Source organism: Halichoerus grypus, chromosome 1 (assembly GCF_964656455.1).
Source record: "Halichoerus grypus chromosome 1, mHalGry1.hap1.1, whole genome shotgun sequence".
Taxonomy (NCBI): Eukaryota; Metazoa; Chordata; class Mammalia; order Carnivora; family Phocidae; genus Halichoerus; species Halichoerus grypus.
Window position 1 is genome coordinate 71,087,613 of NC_135712.1, and position 21,450 is coordinate 71,109,062.

The 21,450-nt window shown below is 34.3% G+C and overlaps 1 protein-coding gene across 24 annotated transcripts in view; it reads right to left on the minus strand.

Moving 5' to 3' along the window:
• The window catches only part of DLG1 (discs large MAGUK scaffold protein 1), a 254,420-nt gene that overhangs the window by 102,691 nt on the left and 130,279 nt on the right, over positions 1 to 21,450 (minus strand). For 16 of the 24 annotated variants that reach the window (XM_078067560.1, XM_078067561.1, XM_078067566.1 and 13 more), the window contains 3 exons: positions 19,564 to 19,662; positions 9,176 to 9,229; positions 593 to 643 (listed from right to left, as the gene is read on the minus strand). In XM_078067560.1, coding sequence (XP_077923686.1) covers positions 593 to 643; positions 9,176 to 9,229; positions 19,564 to 19,662 — 204 coding nt within the window. The remainder of the gene's footprint in view (positions 1 to 592; positions 644 to 9,175; positions 9,230 to 19,563; positions 19,663 to 21,450) is intronic. The other 8 variants (XM_078067591.1, XM_078067609.1, XM_078067603.1 and 5 more) reach the window with 1 other exon arrangement.

Here is a 21,450-nt window from a genome sequence, read left to right on the forward strand (position 1 = left end):
CCACTAGAACTATGGTTATCATTTTGTTAAAATAAAAACTGTTAACAATAAGCATATTACTAGCATACTAAATACTTTAAATCAATGTTTTATATAAAAAATAAAAATAAAACAAATAGAAAAATCTGAGAAACAGACTAGAGAAACGTAAGGAGACGTGATAACCAAGTGTAATGTGGTATTCTGGAAAGGATTCTGAAAGAGAAAAACATAAAAACTAAGGAAATCCAAATAAAGTATAGACCTCAGTTAATAATATGTCAATATTGGTTCATTAGTTGAAACAAATAAGATGTTAACAATAGGCAAAACTGAGGCCAGGATAAATGGAAACTTTTGTTATAACTTTTCTGTAAATCTAAAACTATTTTAAATAAAAATTTATTTAAAAAAAAAGGTATTAAAGAAAAGCAACATGTCCTAAAAATACCATGGCTAGTTTTATAATATGTATACTTAAAGAAACTAATATTACACGGTTCTGTTTTTGAAAGATCTTTTCCCTTGATTTCTATATGAAAGAGCAGTATATTTAAAGAATTCTTTAAGCAACAGATTTATGCATAAAAACTTAAGATAATTAAGCTTTTACCCTTTCAAGTGTGATTTCTTCATATTCATAATCTGCATCAGTGCCATTAACCTAATGGGGGAAAAAAGAAGTAGCATAGAAATTTAGAATATAAAATCTGAAATGTCAAGACATAATTTTTGTATGATTTATTAATGCAAACCTGTTAAATGTGATAGTAATCAAATAATTTGGCTTCATTTTAATAATTTTAGGTAAAATTTTCAAGGAATAGAAGGGTACAAATGTGATTAATGAGTTGACATTCATGATACTGACTTTCAAATACAGCATTTAAAAAATTTTATTTATTCATTTGAGAGCAAGTGAGCACATGCGAATGAGCAGTGGGAAGGGTCAGAAGGAGAGGGAGAAGCAGACCCCCCCCACCCCGAGCAAGGAGCCTGACGATGTGGGGCTCCATCATAGGACCCTGGGATCACGACCTGAGCTGAAGGCAGATGCTTAACCGACTGAACCCACCTAGGCGTCCCCATACAGCTTTTAACATTATGGAACTTCAACTCTTTTCACTGCCTTGATCCACACATCTAATCAGGTGCCAATTCTTATTGATTTGAATACTTCAATTTTTCTGAAAACCATCACCTCTTCATTCTCATCTCTATTACCTTGATTCAAGCCTTTGTTAATCTCCTCTGGACTACTGCCAATGTAATCTACACAACTCTTGGACTAGTATTCTCCGCTGCCCAAATAACTCTAATGCATTTTACACTGATGGATCTTTCTGGAGCCCATGTCTAATAATGTACTTGCTCCAAAACTTTGAGAGACTCTCATACAAGGCTCTGTATGAACTGACCCCAATCCATCACTTAGCTTCATTCCTAATATACATAATTCACTTCTTCATGAGTGTTACATACCATTAAATTTGAATGACTTGCTCTTTCCTTCACATATCTTGCAAGTTCCCACCTCTGCATCTGTTACTTTAGGTGATTCCCCCATCACAAATTTCACTTATATATTTCATGTCCAAATCTGATTCCCTATTCATGTTCTTGCTCATATCTTATAGACCAGGCACTTTATCTTATTCTTTCCAATTTATTCCCTACTCCCTCCTGGAAGTGGTAATTTCCACAGTGAGGGCCACTGGTGAAAGGTGAATAATCCTTGGAATCAGATTAATTCACGTTCATGCCATTGCTTTAACATCTCTGATGATATGATCAAGTCAAACAGGGATTGTGATAAACTGTATTTTAGATGCCTCCCATCTTCCATCCTAAATGTTTTTTTGCAACATGACTAAACCATCCTACCCTGAAGAGATGTCATCTATTTCTCCTTCCCTTGGATCTAGGCAGGTCCTAGATGAGCTTTGTTTAAAAAGAATGTGGCACAAATGATGCTGTGTGGTTTCTGAAGGTCATGTGATGCCTTGTAATATTTGCCTTTGTTTTAGAAGGTACTTTCTTAGAACTTAGGAGCTACAGGGGCGCCTGGATGGTTCTGTTGGTTAAGCGTCTGCCTTCGGCTCAGGTCATGATACCAGAGTCCTGGGATTGAGCCCCACGTCCAGCTCCCTGTTCAGTGGGAAGCCTCTTCTCTCTCTCTCCCTCTGCCACTCCCCCTGATTGTGCTCTCTCACTCTCAAATAAATAAATAAAATCTTAAAAAAACAAAAAAAGAACTTAGGAGCTATAATGTGAGGAAGGTCAAATAGCCCATGGGAAAATTCAAATGAAGGAGAATTAAGGCCTTTGGCCAAGAGCCCCAGCTGCACTCCTAACTAGCAACAATCATCAACTGCCAGTCACATGAATGAGACTATTTTGGATCTTCCAGCCTTTTCCAGTGCCCCAGCCAATATGAAGCAGAAGAACCTTCCAGTTAACCCGGAAATCAAGAGAAATAATGAACTGGTTTTTTTTGAAACAATATAATTTTATTAAACCTTAAATCTGAAATAAGCATAAAAGTCAGGGAGTAGTATTTTTAAACTAGGTTATGTTTTTTAAGCCACTAAAGTTTCAGGGTGGTTTGCTATACGGCAACAGAATAATGAAACAACAGAATAATGACATCTATGTAAGCTACTTTGCTTTCTTCACAATACTATAAGAAAACACCCCTAATTCAGGTCCAGTTTAGGGCCTAAGGGTTTTTTCTTGAGGGCTTTTGAAACCCATCTCTTCTACCTTTCTGGGTTCTCATGGCTCTAATGGATTCAAATCCAACTGCTACTTTCTTAACTCCCTTTCTCACCTAACTAGCTTTTCTTCTTGTTTTTGAGATGTTATGAATGTATATATATATATATATATATATATAAAAATATATATTTTTTTAATCTTTCATTTTATAGGAGTGCTGACAATACTGACTCCATCTTTGGCCCTTCATCTTGTTCATATGTTTGCTTGATGACTTCTGGGCACCGCACGTTCTATGCCCCTTGGAGATTAAAAGACGTATCTTAGAAATGCCCACCAAGGCCGGGATGCAGGGAGGCTTGCTTTGGCCTCCCACTAATCTGTTAAGAGGTAATACAGTCTTTCCCTTCCCTGATGTACAGATGGCGCCACAAGATCCAACTAAAGTTTAGTAATTAATTAGATGCATGTGAACCCTTGAATCTCACTACAATGTCCTTCTGCAAGTTCCCTCACTCTATATAATCTGTGAACTAAGGCCCAGACTTTATGGAGAATAGCCACGTGGCTGCCATGGATTGTCAACCACCCGAACCCACCCTTCTCTGCTGGTCAGTAAGTTACCCTGAATAGAACTGTGTCAACTGTATGGAGTGGCCAGCTTTGTTTTCTCATCTCAAAGTGCCTTCTCAGTTTAGGGTTATTTTACTGTCCCTCCCCCACCTTCTAACAGATTTCTACGCATCCAGAATGCAGGAGGTTTATACATATACCTAGCCTACCAACTTGACTGGAAGTTCTTTTTTTATGAGTAAAAATAAAACCCATATCTGCAGCTATACCACTTTCCTTATTCTAAAGGTTATCTGTATCATCTTTATTTTTCCTTGCTCAGACTTGCTAAAAGTCTCAGTCCTTATCAAAGTAGTTTTAATACTGATTAATATATCACATTCCATGCTAGTACTTTGCTTTTATTTTTATCATTCTTTTTCTTTTTCTTTTAAGAAATGTCTTTTTTTTTTTTTTTTTTAAGATTTTATTTATTTATTTGTCAGAGAGAGACAGCGAGAGAGGGAACACAAGCAGGGGGAGTGGGGGAGGGAGAGGCAGGCTTCCCGCAGAGCAGGGAGCCTGATGCGGGGCTCGATCCCAGGACCCTGGGATCATGACCTGAGCTGAAGGCAGACGCTTAACGACTGAGCCACCCAGGCGCCCCTCAATTCTTTATTTTATTCAGACTTTTTTTTTTTTAACTTCTTGAGCTGAACACCCAATTCATTTATGCTGATTACTCTTCTATTTTTAAAAACATCCATTAAAGTTAATAAATTTTCCTCGGCACATGGCTTTGGCCAAATCTCAAAACTGCTACACTGGGCTCTATTTTTGTTCATTTATTTCCAAATACTCTGAAATTTTATTCTGGAAAACATTCAACATAAGTGTGCTTACATTGCCCTTTTCGTGTTAATAAGTAAAATTTCTATACTGTGACCTTAATTTCTGTTTTTAGAAATTTGAGATTTTCACCATTAAGCCTTCTCAAAAGGTAAATATATGGTAAATATGTTTGGGTGCTTAATTTAATGCTAAGTCATTGAGATCTGGTGAGGATTCCAGGAAGCATAGAGTGATCATAAAAAGGTGAAAAGTGAGAAGACCATAGGAACTCTGAATGACTTTAGTCCTAAACCCTCAATAACTTAAAACTGTCTGATAATTTCATATACAGAGACAATTTGATAACAACTTTAAACATATTCAAACTGGGCTTCAAAATGCCAAGAGTACATTACCAAAACTACAAATTACTCTGTAGGTATCACTTCATTAGAAGTGAAAAAAACAATGGTGGTGTAATATTTTCAAGAGCAGTATGTTTTCCAGCAAAACTACAAAATGGTTGGTTTGCTTAGTTTTCTTTTTATATCTTTACAAAATGTGGCTTCCAATAGGAATAAAATGCTTGCCTAATATATTATTTATATTATTATATAAGGTTTATTACTCTCAATTAGCAGGATGGGGGAGATGTAACATGAGAATAAAACCAGAGGAGATTGATCTTTAGGCAAAATGAATATATTACTGACAAAATAATTTTTTCTTCTTTAAAAATATGAGAGTAGATCTAGAATACTTCCTGAGAACAGTCATTGCTAATATTTTCTAGGTTTTGAATTGAGGCCTATCAACAAAATGGGATTGTGTAGAGGATCAAAGCTGGAGCAGAAACTAGAAGTCGACTGGGGCCTGACTGTGAAAGGTCTGGAATGCTGTACTAAGCAATGAGAAATATTCTTGAAAGTTTCAGAGCATCAAATAGGTTTAATAGATTTTCCAGGAAAGAAGCTATGGTAGTTTGGAACAGAAGAAGAACAACTGGAGAAAAGTAAACTGGTGAAGATGTCATGGCAGCAGTCTGGGTAAAAGGCACAAATTACAACGGCGTTTAAGAATAGGTGGTAAATTCCTAAATATTTTAAATCCTAACATTCATGGAGAAAAAACCCTACAAAGCTGTAACGAAGAGCAACTAATCTAAAAGAAACCTGACCAGGAAAGAAAATCAGATTATACAACATATGTCTAGGTTAAGTTGTATTCCACTGATCTATCCAGTTTGGGACCACAACTCTGCTGCTTTAATTAATGATGCTTTATGGTTTTGTTTTGTTTTTTTGTGATGCTTTATGTTTTATCATTTGGTAGGGAAATCTCTCACAATTACTCTTATTTTAAATTTTACTTGACTAGGGGGCCTGGGTGGCTCAGTCGGTTAAGCGTCTGCCTTCGGCTCGGGTCACGATCCCAGGGTCCTGGGATCGAGCCCCGCATCGGGCTCCCTGCTCGGCGGGGAGCCTGCTTCTCCCTCTCTCTCTGCTGCTCCCCCTGCTTGTGCTCTATCCCTCTCTCTCTCTCAAATAAATAATAAAATCTTAAAAAAAAATTAAAAAAAAAATTTTACTTGATTATTCTTGACTTTTTACTTTTCTATACATGAACACTGTTCAACAGAAGTTTCTGTGATGATAAAATGTTCTATAATCTGTCTGGTCCAATACCGGAGTTACTACCCACATATAGTTACTGAGCACTTGAAATGTGACTAGTGCAACAGAGAAACTAAATTCTAAAATTCTTCCTCTTTCATTTTATCTCATTCCTTTCTCCCTTTCTTCCCTGACCCCCAAACACACTTGCTCTCTTTTCTGGGGCTATAACTGGTACTATACCAACTTTACAGATTCATCTGGGGAAAATGATGATCTCTACATTATCTTCCCGCTCAGCAGTAAGATCCGTTCTCTGCTTACTTAGGTATTCTTTGAAGCCATCAGCAAAGTTTTACAGTTTTCTTATTACAAACTCTATAATTTCCTGTTAAGCTGATTGCTAGGTATTTCATTTTTTTGTTGCCAGAGTTAATTGACTTATTTACAATTAGTTGCTGCTAGTATACTGGAATAGCACTTATTAATTTTTAAGTTGTATAAATTTCTTTTTAATACAATTTGTTTTAATTATGGGTACATATATGCCATAAAGAGGCAGAGGAAAATTTATAACACAGATGTCCTCAGTCCCTTACAAGCCCAAAGATTTTCATTTTCTCATCAGCCTATACCAATATATCTGAATAGGACAGATGAATCCTATTACATAATCAGTGTAAGCCTTCTCCAAAGGAAAATTTAAAAAGAAGCCTAATTTACTAATTTCTTGTTGTTTAGGTTCAATTCAGTAATTCCTTTCTAACTATACATTAATATTGAAAGTCAAGATTTTATCAAGTCATGTGACTCAGAGTTCCTATTAATGCATACTCTCAGGCAATTAAAAACTTCAAGTCTATATACCACCACAAGGTAAGAATCTAAAAATAAAAACGTATTGGAAGGAAGAAAATGTTCTTCCTAATAAAAAATTCACATAACTAAATACAAAAGTATTAACGTCAAAAGAATTTACTTTTAAGAGTTTACTAAATAATGAATAGCAACATTTAGGTTGATTTAAAAATATTGGGAGTTATCCATTATATTATATATGGAAAAAGTGAAGACACTTTTAGTATGTAAGAAAACTACCAAAGTCAAATTGAATGAATTTTCCTAACCTTCACTATTTGTAGGATGTCTTAAGGAAAAAAAAAGACAAACAGATGAGAATTATTTCAACAAATTACTTCATTTCCATCTATTACTGAACCCAGAAGAACTCAGAATTTTTGTTTTTAACTTTGCCTTCCCTTAATATTTTTCACTATTTAAAAAAAGAGCAGGAATGCAGAGAGACAGAATCAACCCCAATGCCAATGAAACTGTATCAATTAATACTAAAAATTGAGTATAATACATCATACTTAATGGTAAAAGACTGAAAGCTTTTTACCATGGATCAGGAACAAGATAAGGATATTTGCTCTTGCCACTTCTATTAAACATTGTAATGGAGGTTCTAGCCAGGGCAAGTAGGCAATAAATAAATACATACATACATACATACATCCTGATTACAATAGAAGAAGTAAAACTATCTCTACTTGCAAATGGCATGATCTTATATACAAAATTTAAAGGAATCTACACCAAAACATTAGTAAATAAATTCTGTAAGGTTGCAGGACAGAAGATCAAAATCTATTATATTTCTAAATGAATTCCTAAAAATCCATTATATTCTAATACACTAGCAATGAAAAATCCATAAATAAATTTTTTTTTTTTTTTAAGATTTTATTTATTTATTTGAGACAGAATGAGAGAGGGAGAGAGAGCACATGAGAGGGGGGAGGGTCAGAGGGAGAAGCAGGCTCCCTGCCGAGCAGGGAGCCCGATGCGGGACTCGATCCAGGGATTCCAGGATCATGACCTGAGCCGAAGGCAGTCGCTTAACCAACTGAGCCACCCAGGCACCCCAGAAAAATCCATAAATAAAATTAAGAAAACAATTCCATTTACAACAGCATTAAAAGAATAAAATACTCAAGAATAAATGTTAAACAAAAGAAGTCTAAGACTTGTACACCGAAAATGAAAACAACTAAGGATGTAAACAAATGGAATGCCATCCTGTGTTCATGGATTAGAGACATAATATTGATAAGATGGCAAATACTGCCCATATTTACCTACAGATTCAAATCAATTCCTATCAAAATCCTAGCTGTCTTTTTGTTGCATGCAGAAATTGACAAGCTGATCCTAAAATTCATATAGAAACACAAAGAACCCAGAATAGCCAAAACAAACTTAAAAAGTTGCAGGACTTATACTTTCTGATTTCAAATATTACAAAGTTACAGTAATTAATACTATGTGGTACTGGCATTTGGATACACATATAGATCACTAGTAGAGAATTAAGAATCCAGAATAAACCCATGTATTTATTTTTATTTTTTAGAGAGACAGAGAGAGTATGCATACAAGCAGTCAGGGGGGGAGGTACAGAGAGAGAATCTTAAGTATGCTCCACACAGAAAACCAGGGAAACACAGGGCTCTATCTTAATGACCTTGAGATCATGACCTGAGCCAAAATCAAGAGTTGGATGCTTAACTGACTGAACCACCCAGGTGCTCCAACCCATATATTTATAACTAACTGGTTTCCTACAAGATGTCAAGACCATTCAATGTAGAAAGAATAGTCTTTTCAACAAATGGTGATGGGACAGGACAACTGGTACCCACATGCAAAAGAATGAAGCTGGACCCTTACCTCCCACAACATACAAAATTAACTCAAAATGGATCAAAGATCTAGGTATAAGAGCTAAAACTATAAAACTCTTAGAAGAAAACCTAAGGGTCCTCATGCCCTTGGTTTAGGCAATGTTTTAAAGTACACACTGAAATCAACTACATTTCAGAAGTGGGGGCAAAAGGACTTTTACAGTCTATAAAATTATGTATCATTTGAAAAAAAAAAGCATGGGAACTACTTCTACTTAAACATCTCCAAAGACATTTTCCTTTGGAGTAAAAAATGTTGGATTAGATTCTGCTGTTCTGGCTGCTTATCTTTAAGGGCTTTTTAACAAAGTTAAGTTTATAGAGAAGCACTACTCAATTTAGTATTAAGTTATAACTATTTTAATATTTGAAGGTACATATAAACCTGGGTACTAAAAATCTAGTCACTCAACTAGATTTCTAAAATGACTGAATATATAGCACTGTGTAAGTGACCATTGGTCAGCGATAGCCTTTAGTGAAAATTAATAATTTTAATTTAAAAATAAACCATAAATTTCTATTTCAACATTTCTGCTTTACATAAATATGGGGGGAAAAAAAACAACCAAAAAGAGACAGTATTGCTTCACGTACTTTAGCAATTACAGATCAGTGAAAGAACATCACAAGTACAATGTATTAAAGAAAATGAAGCTGTGATCTTTGTATATGTATCAAAAACTGAACAGGAAAAGCAGAATTACTTAAATGTGTGGAGGAAATTGAACTTACATAAGTTGACGTTTCCAAGCTATCTGTGTTGACCAGTACTGGAGGAGGATTTGCCTTTAAGAAAAGAATTGTAAATGTGTTAGCTTAACAGGACAATTTATACATTCTGTATCAATATTCACAAATGTTAGAAGCAAATGAAAGATTTGCTATTTCTTAAATTATTTTATATGAGCTTTCCATATGTTAATCAATGAATCCAGTTTCCCGCACCAGATGAAAAGAATTAAGTATAAACAGTTACATTTAATTTGCTTTTGAGAAATAAATTATTTCTGCTAAAACAGACATAATTAAGATTTGTAAAGAAGTTTACCAGCCTTCTTAAAAAATCCACAAATACGCTTTGCATAAGAACTCTTCCGAAGTTGCTCAGAAATCATTAGCTTTTCTATTCCCAAGGATACCATGAAGATTCCAATCTATTATCACCCAGAAAAAAATTCTATTTTCAGTTGCAATTATTGCTTTCCACCTGTTATTCTAGACAACTCACAGAATAACAACAGTCAAAAAACTAAAACGAAAACAACAACAAAAAACCCAAGTAGAATAACATATGTCTGAATAAGTATGGACTGAAAGAAGCTTGGTTTTCTGGTTAAGCTGGAAAGTAATTATTATGTAGACGAAATAAAATTTAAAGAATAAAATGCAATAAATAAGAAATGAAAAACATATCAGAACATATTATGAATATACCAGAAAACTGACATAATCCCCTTCAAAATTATCTTTCTCCTGCATATTTAAGAGTATAAAAGTACCATTTCAAATGACATTTTCGTAGAATCCAAAAAACAACTATCCTTTAAACAAATTTTAGGAGGTATGTTTATAAACATTAATAATTCTGCTATTCCAATTAACTAAAGAATTAAACAAAAACTGTATGAAAGAAACATTATACACAAAATAGCCAGCCATTTTCTTCCAAGTGTATGGGCTTTTCTAAAAGGTTCAAATGTTTTACACTATTTTTAGCAAAGTACTAGATCTGGATGATATGATAAAATGCTTATAAAGACAACACAGCTGCATGGTTAAATAATTATATAATATGCATTTAGGCTACATGAAGTAGCCGGTTAAAAATGAGAATACTTTATTATATATAAACATGACATTAACTATTTTATATGCAGGTCCTACCTTTGAATGTAATAATCTATCTTCAAATGATTTAGTGAAAAACCAAACCTAGTAAATACAAATACTATTTGTTTTTTAAAATTTTTTATTTAAATTCATGAATCAACATGATACAAATACTATCTGTATGATTGTTATTTAAATAAACTAGTCAACTTACAGACATCTGAGATTTTATGAATATCTGAAATTATCCAATTACCTATAGAGATCACTAAAATTGGTAATACTTCATCAAAAAAATTAACGGCACAACTTCACTGTATTTTATTTAAGCAATTACAGAGGATGGCAAGAAAGAAAAGGGTACTTAAAGTTACAAAAGAAGTTACGTTCTTCAAAAATTATGGCAACAAAACCTTTTGGTTCCCTCTGCCCATTTATTACCAAACATACAGTGAAAAAAGTTGTTTTGTATCATCATCATTGTACAGAAGTTATCTTTTGATTCTAGTCATATAAAAAGTCTATTTGATATTGAAATATATACAAACAAAATGATATAAAGTATTAAATTTACTTCAAAATAAAATAATGACAATGAGAGGTCAGGAATAGGAGGGATTATCGATCATATGAGCGCACATGGGTTAATGATTGCTGTAGTTCGGTGATGAGTATATGTGAGAGTTCACTGTACTATTCCCTCTACATATAAGGAAGGTATGTTTATAAACACTAATAATTCTGCTATTCCAATTAACATTTTTTAATAAAAAGTAAAGCAAAAAAATTATAGAGTCAACTGCTCAGTTTGTAGGAGGTTAATAACTAAGGCAGTTGTAAAATACTATAGATTAGAGTTGCTATTAAGATATTAGCATTTACACCATAAAGTTGATTTCAATTTTGAAGTTCAGTTCAGAATAAAAAAATATAGACTAGTGAAATAATTTGTAATAATTTGTTCTTTGACTTAAAGAACATAATATATGCACAATAAGTTATTTTTAGATGTATCTTTAGAATTAACATGAGTGAATGATTATACTTGAAGGGAAATGATGGTAATAAAGAACATGAAATTGGACAAAAAACAAGAGTGTTCACATTGAGGATTAAGCAAGAATTTCAACCAAAAGTAATGTCAGGATAAGAAAACCTAGCTATTTTAGAAAGAAAGATCAAAAAAGATGGTCTCAAGTAAGAGCCTACATAAAGGAAGCTCAAGCGGCATGACCTGACTGCCTCCAGTTTAGCTGCCTAAAATAAAGATAAAAATATTTAAGACTGTGTTAGCAGGTATAGAATTAAAACATTTAACTTGGAATAAACTATATTTTTACTTAGTATAACTTGAGATTTTCTAAATTCTTGTGTTACAAAATACAGAAATCGTATCTGACAAAGTAGTAATACTCCCTAGCTCTCCAATTTGGAGGAGGAAGGAATGGAAATAAATGGGTAGGACAATTTGAATGGGTTGGGAGGGTACGATAACACAATTCAGAACGACACAATATCCTAGCAACAGAGCTAAAGAACAGGGTACTTCTAAAGGAAGAAATGCAGAAAAATTTGGTCACAGAAAGCACATACCTTATTTTTTTTTTAAGTTTATTTATTTATTTGACAGAGAGAGAACGAGAGAGGGAACACAAGCAGGGGGAGTGGGAGAGGGAGAAGCAGGCTTCCCACTGAGCAGGGAGCCCAAGGCAGGGCTTGATCCCAATACCCTGGGATCATGACCTGAGCCGAAGGCAGATGCTTAACGACTGAGCCACCCAGGCGCCCCAAAAGCACATACTTTAAAACAGCTGAGGTAAAGAGCGCTAAAATCAGAAATGGTAGCAAATCTGGCTAGTTTAAGACCTTGGGATCTGTAACCGGGCCAGTGGGTAGCAGAACAGGTGACATGAAATTATCAGCTTTACTTAGGAGTTAATCAAACAACAAGACTTGAGAAGAATCTACTTGAAAGTTATTTCAAATGAAGAAACCCCTTCCCCTGCACCTTGCTTCAAGTGATACTTATTAAAAGACTTGGTTCTAGTGCTGTCTCTATCTCACTCTACCATCTAGTAACTCTGACTATATAGGTAAGTCACAAGTGTTATTTTAACTCATTTACTCCATCTATAAAGAGATAACAACACATGCCTTTACCCAAGAGGACTATGTGAGGATACAGTAAAATACAAAGGAAAATTTACTGTAAACCACAGACACCTACTGTTAACCTATTATCAGTATATATTAGTATACTATAATCTAATATACCATTGCGTGTGTTTCAACTAGGACAATAATGAAGTCCTACAATACAATTAGAGATGCGGGTAGGGGTTAGTAAAGGGACAGGGATATTCTAAAAAAGAGGAACTAGCAAACCCCTAAAGAATTTGACCAAGTATCAATAACAAGACTTAAGAAACGTAATTTTGCCATGCAACTTTTAGTATTCCATTTCATTAATAATGGGTTTCACATTAGCACGTGTGCTACTGTAACACATTGCAGCTTCCTCATACAATTTCAGAAAGCAATATTACATTAAAAAAAAACCTTAAAGTAATTCTAAAATCCAGTTATTTAAAAACAGGTCAAAATTAGGAGTTTAGAAAACACTTTAATGCTGTGCATTGTATTCTCCTTTTATAATTTATCAAAGTTTTATTACGTTATTTAATGTCTGTCTCCTTCTCCCCTACTAAATTATAAACAAGTGTTTTTCATATGAAGAACTCACAACCCCCAGAGAACACATCTTGGATTCTAATTTGAGACACACTGCATTAAAAGTTAAATGCTATCACTCAGGGGATCAATGTAAGTTACAGTGTATGTAAAAACAAATAGGATGGATTCTGGGAAGATGGCAGAATAGGAAGCACCACAAATTTGTCACCCAGACAGTGACTGCACTGGCAGAATCTATGTGACGTAACTATTTTGGAATTCTCTTGAATTCCAGAGTGGTCTACTGAAGGCCTGTGACTTCGAGGGGAAGTACTGGATGGTACACTGTGGTTAATTCAGTCAATTTCAGCTCTTAGCACAGTAGCAGCTATCTAACTCCCACCCCTCTGCCCTTTAACAACTAGTTGGGCAAGTGTTCCTGGAGCAGCTGGCGCAAAAACTGCACAAGCCGAGGGGGCAAAAACAAACAAACAAACAAACAAAAACTATCCTCCAAATATAGGGGATCTGTGCTCTGATTGCTAATTGCTGCTTCTGATCACAGGGGTGCAGACAAAGAGGCAGTGGCCATTACTGAACTGCCCCTAATTGATACAAGTCTCTCTCCCCCTCTGGCTGAAGGGACTCCAGAGGATTTAAAGGGCCAACATCTCCTCCCACCATTTCATTTTTCTTTTTCTCCCCTTTTGAGAGTCAGACGCTGAAACCTAGGACATTCAAAGGCAGCCATATATACAAGGGAAATTAGAATGTTACTGTGCATGCCCCAAAAAAAGACCTGAGGAAGACCTTAAGTTTATACTGCAGACTGATTCTTGGCACAGAGATAACCTACAACAATTAAAAAAATCCCAAAACAACAACAAAAAAATAAAAACAAAAAACAGCAAACCTTAGGAAGGGAGGAAAATCTGATTTCCAGAGTTACAGCATCATAAGAGTCAAACGTCCAGTTTTCAGCAAAGAAATCAAAAGGCATGCAAAGAAACAGTAAAGTGTGGTCCATTCAAAGGAAAAGAGGAAGGGAGGAAGGGAGGAAGGGAGGAAGAAAGGAAGGAAGGAAGGAAGGGCCGGCCTTTAAAAAAGCTGGTGCCAGTTCTACTACACAAAGACTTTGAAACAACTGTATTAAAGATGTTCAAAGAACTAAAAGAGAAGGTGGACAAAGAAAATGAAAAAAAATGGGAAAATTTATAAAAGATAAAAGAAAAATCTATAAAAGATAGAAAACCTAAAAGAAAATCAAAAGGAAATTCTGGAGCAGAAAAGTTCAATAAATGAAATGAAAAATTCAATAGAGCAATTCAAAGGCAGATTTGAGCAAGCAGAGGAATTAACAAACTTGAAGAAAGGACAATGGAAATTATTAAGTCTGAGAAAAGAGAGAAAAAGAACTAAAGAAAATGACCAGACAATAAGGGACCTTGGGTCACCATGAAGCAGACCAACACACACATCACGGGAGTCCCAGAAGAGGAGAGATCAAGGAGCAGAGAAAATATCTGAAGAAACAATGACCAAAACATTCCCAAATTTGATGATAACAACAAACAACAACAACAACACATGAACACAAACATCCAAGCTCAACAAACTCATGGCAGGATGAACTCAAAGAGAGTCACACTGGGACACACTGTAATCAAACTGTTGAAAGACAAAGACACAGAATTTTGAGAGCAGCAAGAAAAAAGTGACTCACTATATACAAGGGATCTTCAATAAGATTATCAACAGGTTTTTCATGAGAAACTCTGGAAGTGAGAAGGCAGTGGGCCAATATATTTAAAGCACTAAAAGAAAAAAAAAAAACCCTCTGTCAACCAAGAACCCTGTATCTGGCAAAACTGTTCCTCAAGTGTGAGGGAGGAATCAAGATATTCCCAGATAAACAAAAGTGGGTGGGGGGGTGGGGAGGTTCATTACCAGTACAGCTGCCCTGAAAAAAAATTCTTTGCTAAAGAGAGTCTTGCAGGTTGAAAGGACACCAGAGAGTAACACAAGGTGTTTGAAGAAATAAAGATCTCAGTAAAGATAAATACAAGGGCAATTAAAAAAGCTAATATTACTGTAACAATTTTAACATCACTTTTTATTTTCTACATATTCTTAAAGGAAATGTTATCAGTCTTTCACCACTGAGCACAATGTTTGCAGTGAGTTTTTCACATATGAAAGATGAAAAGAGTTCTGTAGATGGATGACAGTGATGGTTGCACAACAGTATGAATGTACTTAATATCACTGATATGTAGGGGCGCCTGAGTGGCTCAATTGGTTAAGTGTCTGCCTTCAGCTCAGGTCATGATCCTGGGGTCCTGGGATGGAGCCCTACATCGGGCTCCCTGCTTGGTGGGGAGCCTGCTTCTCCCTCTGCTTTCTGCCACTTCCCCTGCTTGTCTTCTCTCTCAAATAAATAAAGAAAATCTTAAAAAAAAATATCACTGATATGTAAACTTAAAAATGGTTGTAAAATGGTAAATTTTCACATTATGTGTATTTTACCACAACTAAAAAAAAATTGGAAAAAATATATGACCTCTAATTATGCAAATGCATCAAAGACAAATTGAAATATATTCTACAAAATAACTAGCTTGCTTTCTTCTAAAATGCCACATTCATGAAAGACAGGCAGTGGGGCTACTCCAGATTACAGGAGACTAAAGTGTCATGAAGGCAATGTGAAATCTTGGACTGGCCAAAGGACCTATTTTTGTTTTTCCTATAAAGAACATTATTGGGGCAATTGGCAAAATATAATTAATGTCTGCAGATTAATCTGATACTAGTCTTACGTTAATGTTCATTTTCTGATGTAGCTCATATACTGTGGTAATATTTTTGTTCTTAGGAAAAAATATTTAGTGTTATAAAATCTTTGTATTTGGAGGTAAAAGCGACATGAGGGAAACTTCTTTTGAAATGATTCATAAAAAGTAATATAATTATATAGGAAGAGAAATGATAAAGCAAATACGGTAGGTAAAAATGTTAAGAATTGGGGGATTTGGGCAAAGGTATATGGGAATTCACTGCACTATTACTGAAACTTTCTTAAGTCTGAAATTACTTGAAAATGTAAAACAAACTCAAAATACAAATAGAATAAGGGCACTGCAGTCAGATATTAGTGGGTGGTTAAAAAGGCTCATCAAGATAACTCGAAGTATGCTCTTCTGTTTAAGATTACCAGTAAAATGAAAATACATCAAGTCATACTTTAGATTATACTAATGATCAAATGATTTGAGATTAAATGCTCAGATGTTTTGTGAAACGTGAATGGTCTAAAAGCAATAAAAAATGGTCTACACTGGCTGTACCTCTTATGTAACTACTCTCATGTCATGTGGGAATTGTTAACTTGTCTCTTGCACGGACAGTAGGTTCCTAGAGGACAAGAACAATGTTATATTCATCTTAGTAATGACATGATTGGAACAATAATAAAAAATCGAATGAACACCAATCCCTCCAAAGCACATATGTGAGTATGTACAAAGAATTTTACACAAACAAATTAGTTATAAAGCATTTTTAAAATATCTTAATTACATGACAGATCCCTACAATTGGTAGAAATAGAGTCTAAAGCATCTGGTTTTAAAGCAGAGTATTTACTCTGGGGTGGAAAAAAGACATTTAATAGGTCAATATCTGTGTGGAGAACTGGGGCTATGAGAAGCTGAAGTCATTTCTCCACTATCACACAGCCAGAAAGGGGTGAGGCTAGGAAGTGGTAGTCAGGTCTCACTATAAAATCTGTGCTCTTCATGCAACTTCAAGCAGCCATTCATTATGCCTTTTTCTGTACCGCTGTGAAAAAGCATAATAATTCCTACTGTGGAAAGCTTTCAAAAATTTAAAAGATCAATATAAAAGTACTCTGAAAAGTATAAAACTTCTACAATTAGACTATACACGCACACACACACACAGTCTATAATTAGGCTTTCTGTCTATCTAACTTGCCTAATCCTCAACCTCATCTTAAAGTAGTCAGGGAGGCATTATCCCCCATTTTAATAGATGAAGGGAGTATAAAATGTAGAGGTTAACTAACTTGTTTGAATTGCAAAGGTAGGACTAGACTCCAAATCTTACGTCTTCTACTTCTATTTCTATTACATCCTGATGCATCTAAAATGTAAAGTAGTAGATATTTAGAAGAAAAATTATTTCCATTTAAAATGTTAAAATTGGGTTATAGATTAAGTATAGCTTCCAAATGTATTTGAGGACATTTTAATCACTTATAACTAATTTCTGTAATGTCCATATTATACTTGATTAATCAGGAACACATGTAACTGATTCTGGAAAAATGAGGCACACCTATAGGCTTTTCACATTATACAACATAAATGATTAATCTACCCTACATGGACTTTCATAGTGTATTTAAAACTTAAAATGAGGCAAAGTAGAATAAATAAGCCTTTCTCTTGTGCACATATCCTCATTTGTTTTTCTAATTTGTTCCCTGGTTTACTGTCTCAAAGAAATATGAGATAACACTAATAATATGAACAGCCAAGATTATGTGCCAGCTGCACGTACATTATTATTCCTTCAACAACATCTCAAGCTAGTACTACTATCATCTTCAGTGTTAACAGATGAGTAAACAGAAGCGGAAACTGCTCAGAATTACACAGCTGGTAAAGTGGTAGGACTGGAATTCCAAACCTGATCAATCTGCCTCTAAGATCTATCATTTATAACTAAAAGGCTATGTAATATCTCAACAATTTCCAAATATAGTGTGATGTTGTTAGGGACACTTGGAATAAGTAAGTCAGAGGTCTTTGAGCAGGAAAGGACAGGTTCCTTATGGAATATAAGAACAGAAACTACTAAAAAATTTCAAAGGATTTTAGGAAACTATTTTAACATCAAAAGATGAATTGAAGTGACAAGAGTAAAATAAACTTCTAAATCCCCTACTTTAAAAAAATACTGTATTACTAAATCCTAGATGCTTGAAAAGATGTTATATTATTACAATATTACAATAACACATAGGCTGCTTACTTAGAATTATATTTTATTTATAAATTCAATTTCTTCTCTGCAACACAGAGAAAAAATCCATCTGGACTATCTATTCAATCATTTACAATGACTTAACTTTTAATGATTTTCATAAAGGGTAAAAGATTATGTAGGAGTAGTAACATAACAACACAGGCTGAAGTCTCAGTGTAGTATCTGTAATTTCCCCTAGAATCCTGTTTTGTATTGATTTTCATTTTTTAGGAGAGGGGAAGGGCACTGAGACAAGTAATCACAATTGATATCCCATTTTACTTCCAGTGGAACTTACACAATAAGCATACAATTTTTATCTAGATTTTATGCACAGATCAGTAATAGTAAAAATAGCTAAAGATGCATTTATTTATACTTTAAATGAGATTGAGATTGTTTACAACAGAGATCTGAGTTATTATATGCAATAATACTATCATTATTTTCACTTTGGATGACTTAGTTGATAGGGTAGTTAATGTCTTAATAAGTCATCCCTTGGAACTACTGAAGCTCTGAAGCTAAAAACGTTCAAATTCTCTAACATTTGTCTAGCATTTCATTTTATTTTTTGACTGTCACATGTTACCTTTTTATTTATTTTATTTTCAAATTTTTACTTAAACTCTAGTCAGTTAACATACAGTACAATGTTGGTTTCAGGAGTAAAATTCAGTGATTCATCACTTACATACAATACCCAGTGCTCATCATAACAAGTGCCGTCCTTAATACCCATTACCCATCTAGCCCATCCCCCCCACCAGCCTTCAGTTTGTTCTCTAAGAATCTCTTATGGTTTGTTTCCCTCTCTTTCCCACCCCCCATATGTTCATCTGTTTTGTTTCTTAAATTCCACATATGAGTGAAATCATACGGTATTTGTCTTTCTCTGACTTATTTTGCTTAGCATAATACACTAGCTCCAACCACGTTGTTGCAAATGGCAAGATTTCATTCTTTTTGATGGCTGAGTAATATTCCCTTGTGTGTGTGTATACACACACATTACCCTTTTAAAAATAAACTTTTATTAGAATAATTTCAGATTTACGGAAAAGTTGCAGAGGTAGCACGAAGAGTTCCCATATACTTTACATGTACGGGCTCTTTTTTAACTAATAAATGTGCATGTTATCTAACCAAATGACAGAAAAAGAAATTATTTCCAAAGAAGATAAATATATATTGGGAAACAAAAAGCTATATGAATGACACATCCTGTATGAGGATAATTTTTATTATCTTTAGAAAATAAAATTTCCTAAAGCAAATAAAAACTGGTTCAAACAGATTTATAAGTACAAAATACATGATAACAAGTCTAAGGAGGTTCAATATGATGAAGTTTAGAAATATGCCCTATTTCATAGTTAACCTAAAAAAATGGCACATATTGAACCTGTTTTATATTAAATCCCAAATATTTAATTCCCTAAAAACACCAGCTGAAGTCCAAAGTGAATTACTAAGGGAAATAATTAAAACAGTTTGAAAAGAATACAAATGAAACATTAAAAGCAAATGAAATTTTTATAAAGAAAAAAGAAACTAATAAAAACCTGTGGTATGGTGGGTAGGATGACAGTATTCTCAGCAGGGACTGGCAGGACAGGGATCACAGGGACAGTGGGAGAAGAGGGAGGTACAGCTTCTGTTGGCTAAAAATCATCAACGACAAAAGATCAGGAAAAATACCAAAATAAAAGAAAAACAAATAACAGATAATTTTGTCATAAATTATAGTTTTCAGAAATAACTGAGAAACAGGTAAAATATTAATATGTTACTTCAATTTAAATGAGAAAATGCTCTCCAGAAATTATTTTAGAAATCATTACGCCACTAATAAGTTTAATAACTGTAATTAAAATGAGTGACTACTTTTTAGAAGTTTCAATGAAAATAATAAAAGACAATGACTTAGAATTTTCCTCCTCTAGGAGACAAAACACTCACTTCAAAGACTACAAAGTATTTTTCCAGCATTCAGAATATTATTTGACTACTTTCCTCCTTGCATTCCAGGAGTCAAAAGCACTTTTATTAGCCCATCAGGCAGGCAACTGGGGCTTAGAAATTCACAAAAGATTCAAAGAACTTAAAAATTGAATCTGTATCACTTTTTAAAATCTATGCTATTGACCTCTACTATCAAGAACTGTAATAACCTGCCTTAGAGTTGCCTTTAAAGGGGCATCTGGGTGGCGCAATCAGTTAAGCGACGACTCTTGGTTTCGGCTCAGGTGGTGATCTCAGTGTTGTGGGATTAAGCCCAGCGCTCAGCACGGAGCCTACTTAAGTTTCTCCCTCCCTCTCCCTTTGTCCCCCTCCCCCTGTGCCCTCACTCTGTCTCTCAAATAAATAAATAAACCTTTTAAAACAATTGCCTTTAAAATCATTAATTCAACTAACATTCTTTGAATAACTATTATGTGCCAGACATATTCTGGAAAAAAATTAAAAAAAGAACTCTAGTGACATAAACTAAGAGGCTTTGATATTTACACTCAATTACTCTATCTGGCTTGATTCAGTTAATTTTACAAAGATGTAAATGTAAAACAAGAGGTGTTTCGTAACTTGTCCTAATCCTTGTAAACTGTATTCATAAACATTTATTATACCAATAACATATTCTAGTGTATAAGAAAAACATTAAAATCAAATTGATAACAGGACAAGGTGCATTAAAAGAGACTTAAAACAGGAAGAACAAATTTGCTGAAATCAAAGCTATGCTTTTCCTAACAAAGAAATACAAAATAAAATTATAATGTTGACCTTCTTGGTCTATCAAATCAGTCAATCAAAATTTGTCAAAAATGTATGGATTCTCTTCAACAATGGTGCTGGGACAACTGGATATCCACATGCAAAAAAATGAAGTTATATCACTCTCACATCATATACAAAAATTAATGAGAAATTAATCAACAACTGAAATATAAATACTAGAACTCATAAAACCAGAAAACATAGCGGTAAATCTTCATGACCCTGGATTTGACAGTGGATTCTTAAATATATCAAAAGTATAAGTGAGGGGCGCCTGGGTGGCTTAGTCAGTTAAGCATCTGCCTTCGGCTCAGGTCATGATCCCAGGGTGCTGGGATCATGCCCCGCATTGGGCTCCTTGCTCAGTGGGAAGCCTGCTTCTCCCTCTCCCTCTGCCTGCCACTCTGCCTACTTGTGATTCCTCTCTCTCTCTGTGTCAAATAAATAAAATCTTAAAAAAAAAAAAAAAAAGTAAAAGTGACAAAAATAAATGAACTGGACTTCATCAGAATGAAAGTATTTTGTACACCAAAGGATATTATCAAGAAAGTGCAAAGACAACCTACAAAATGGGAGTAAATGTTTGCAAGTTATACATCTGATGAGGGTTTAATAGCCAGAATATATAAAGAACTCTTACAACTCAACAACAAAAAGACAATTAAAAAATG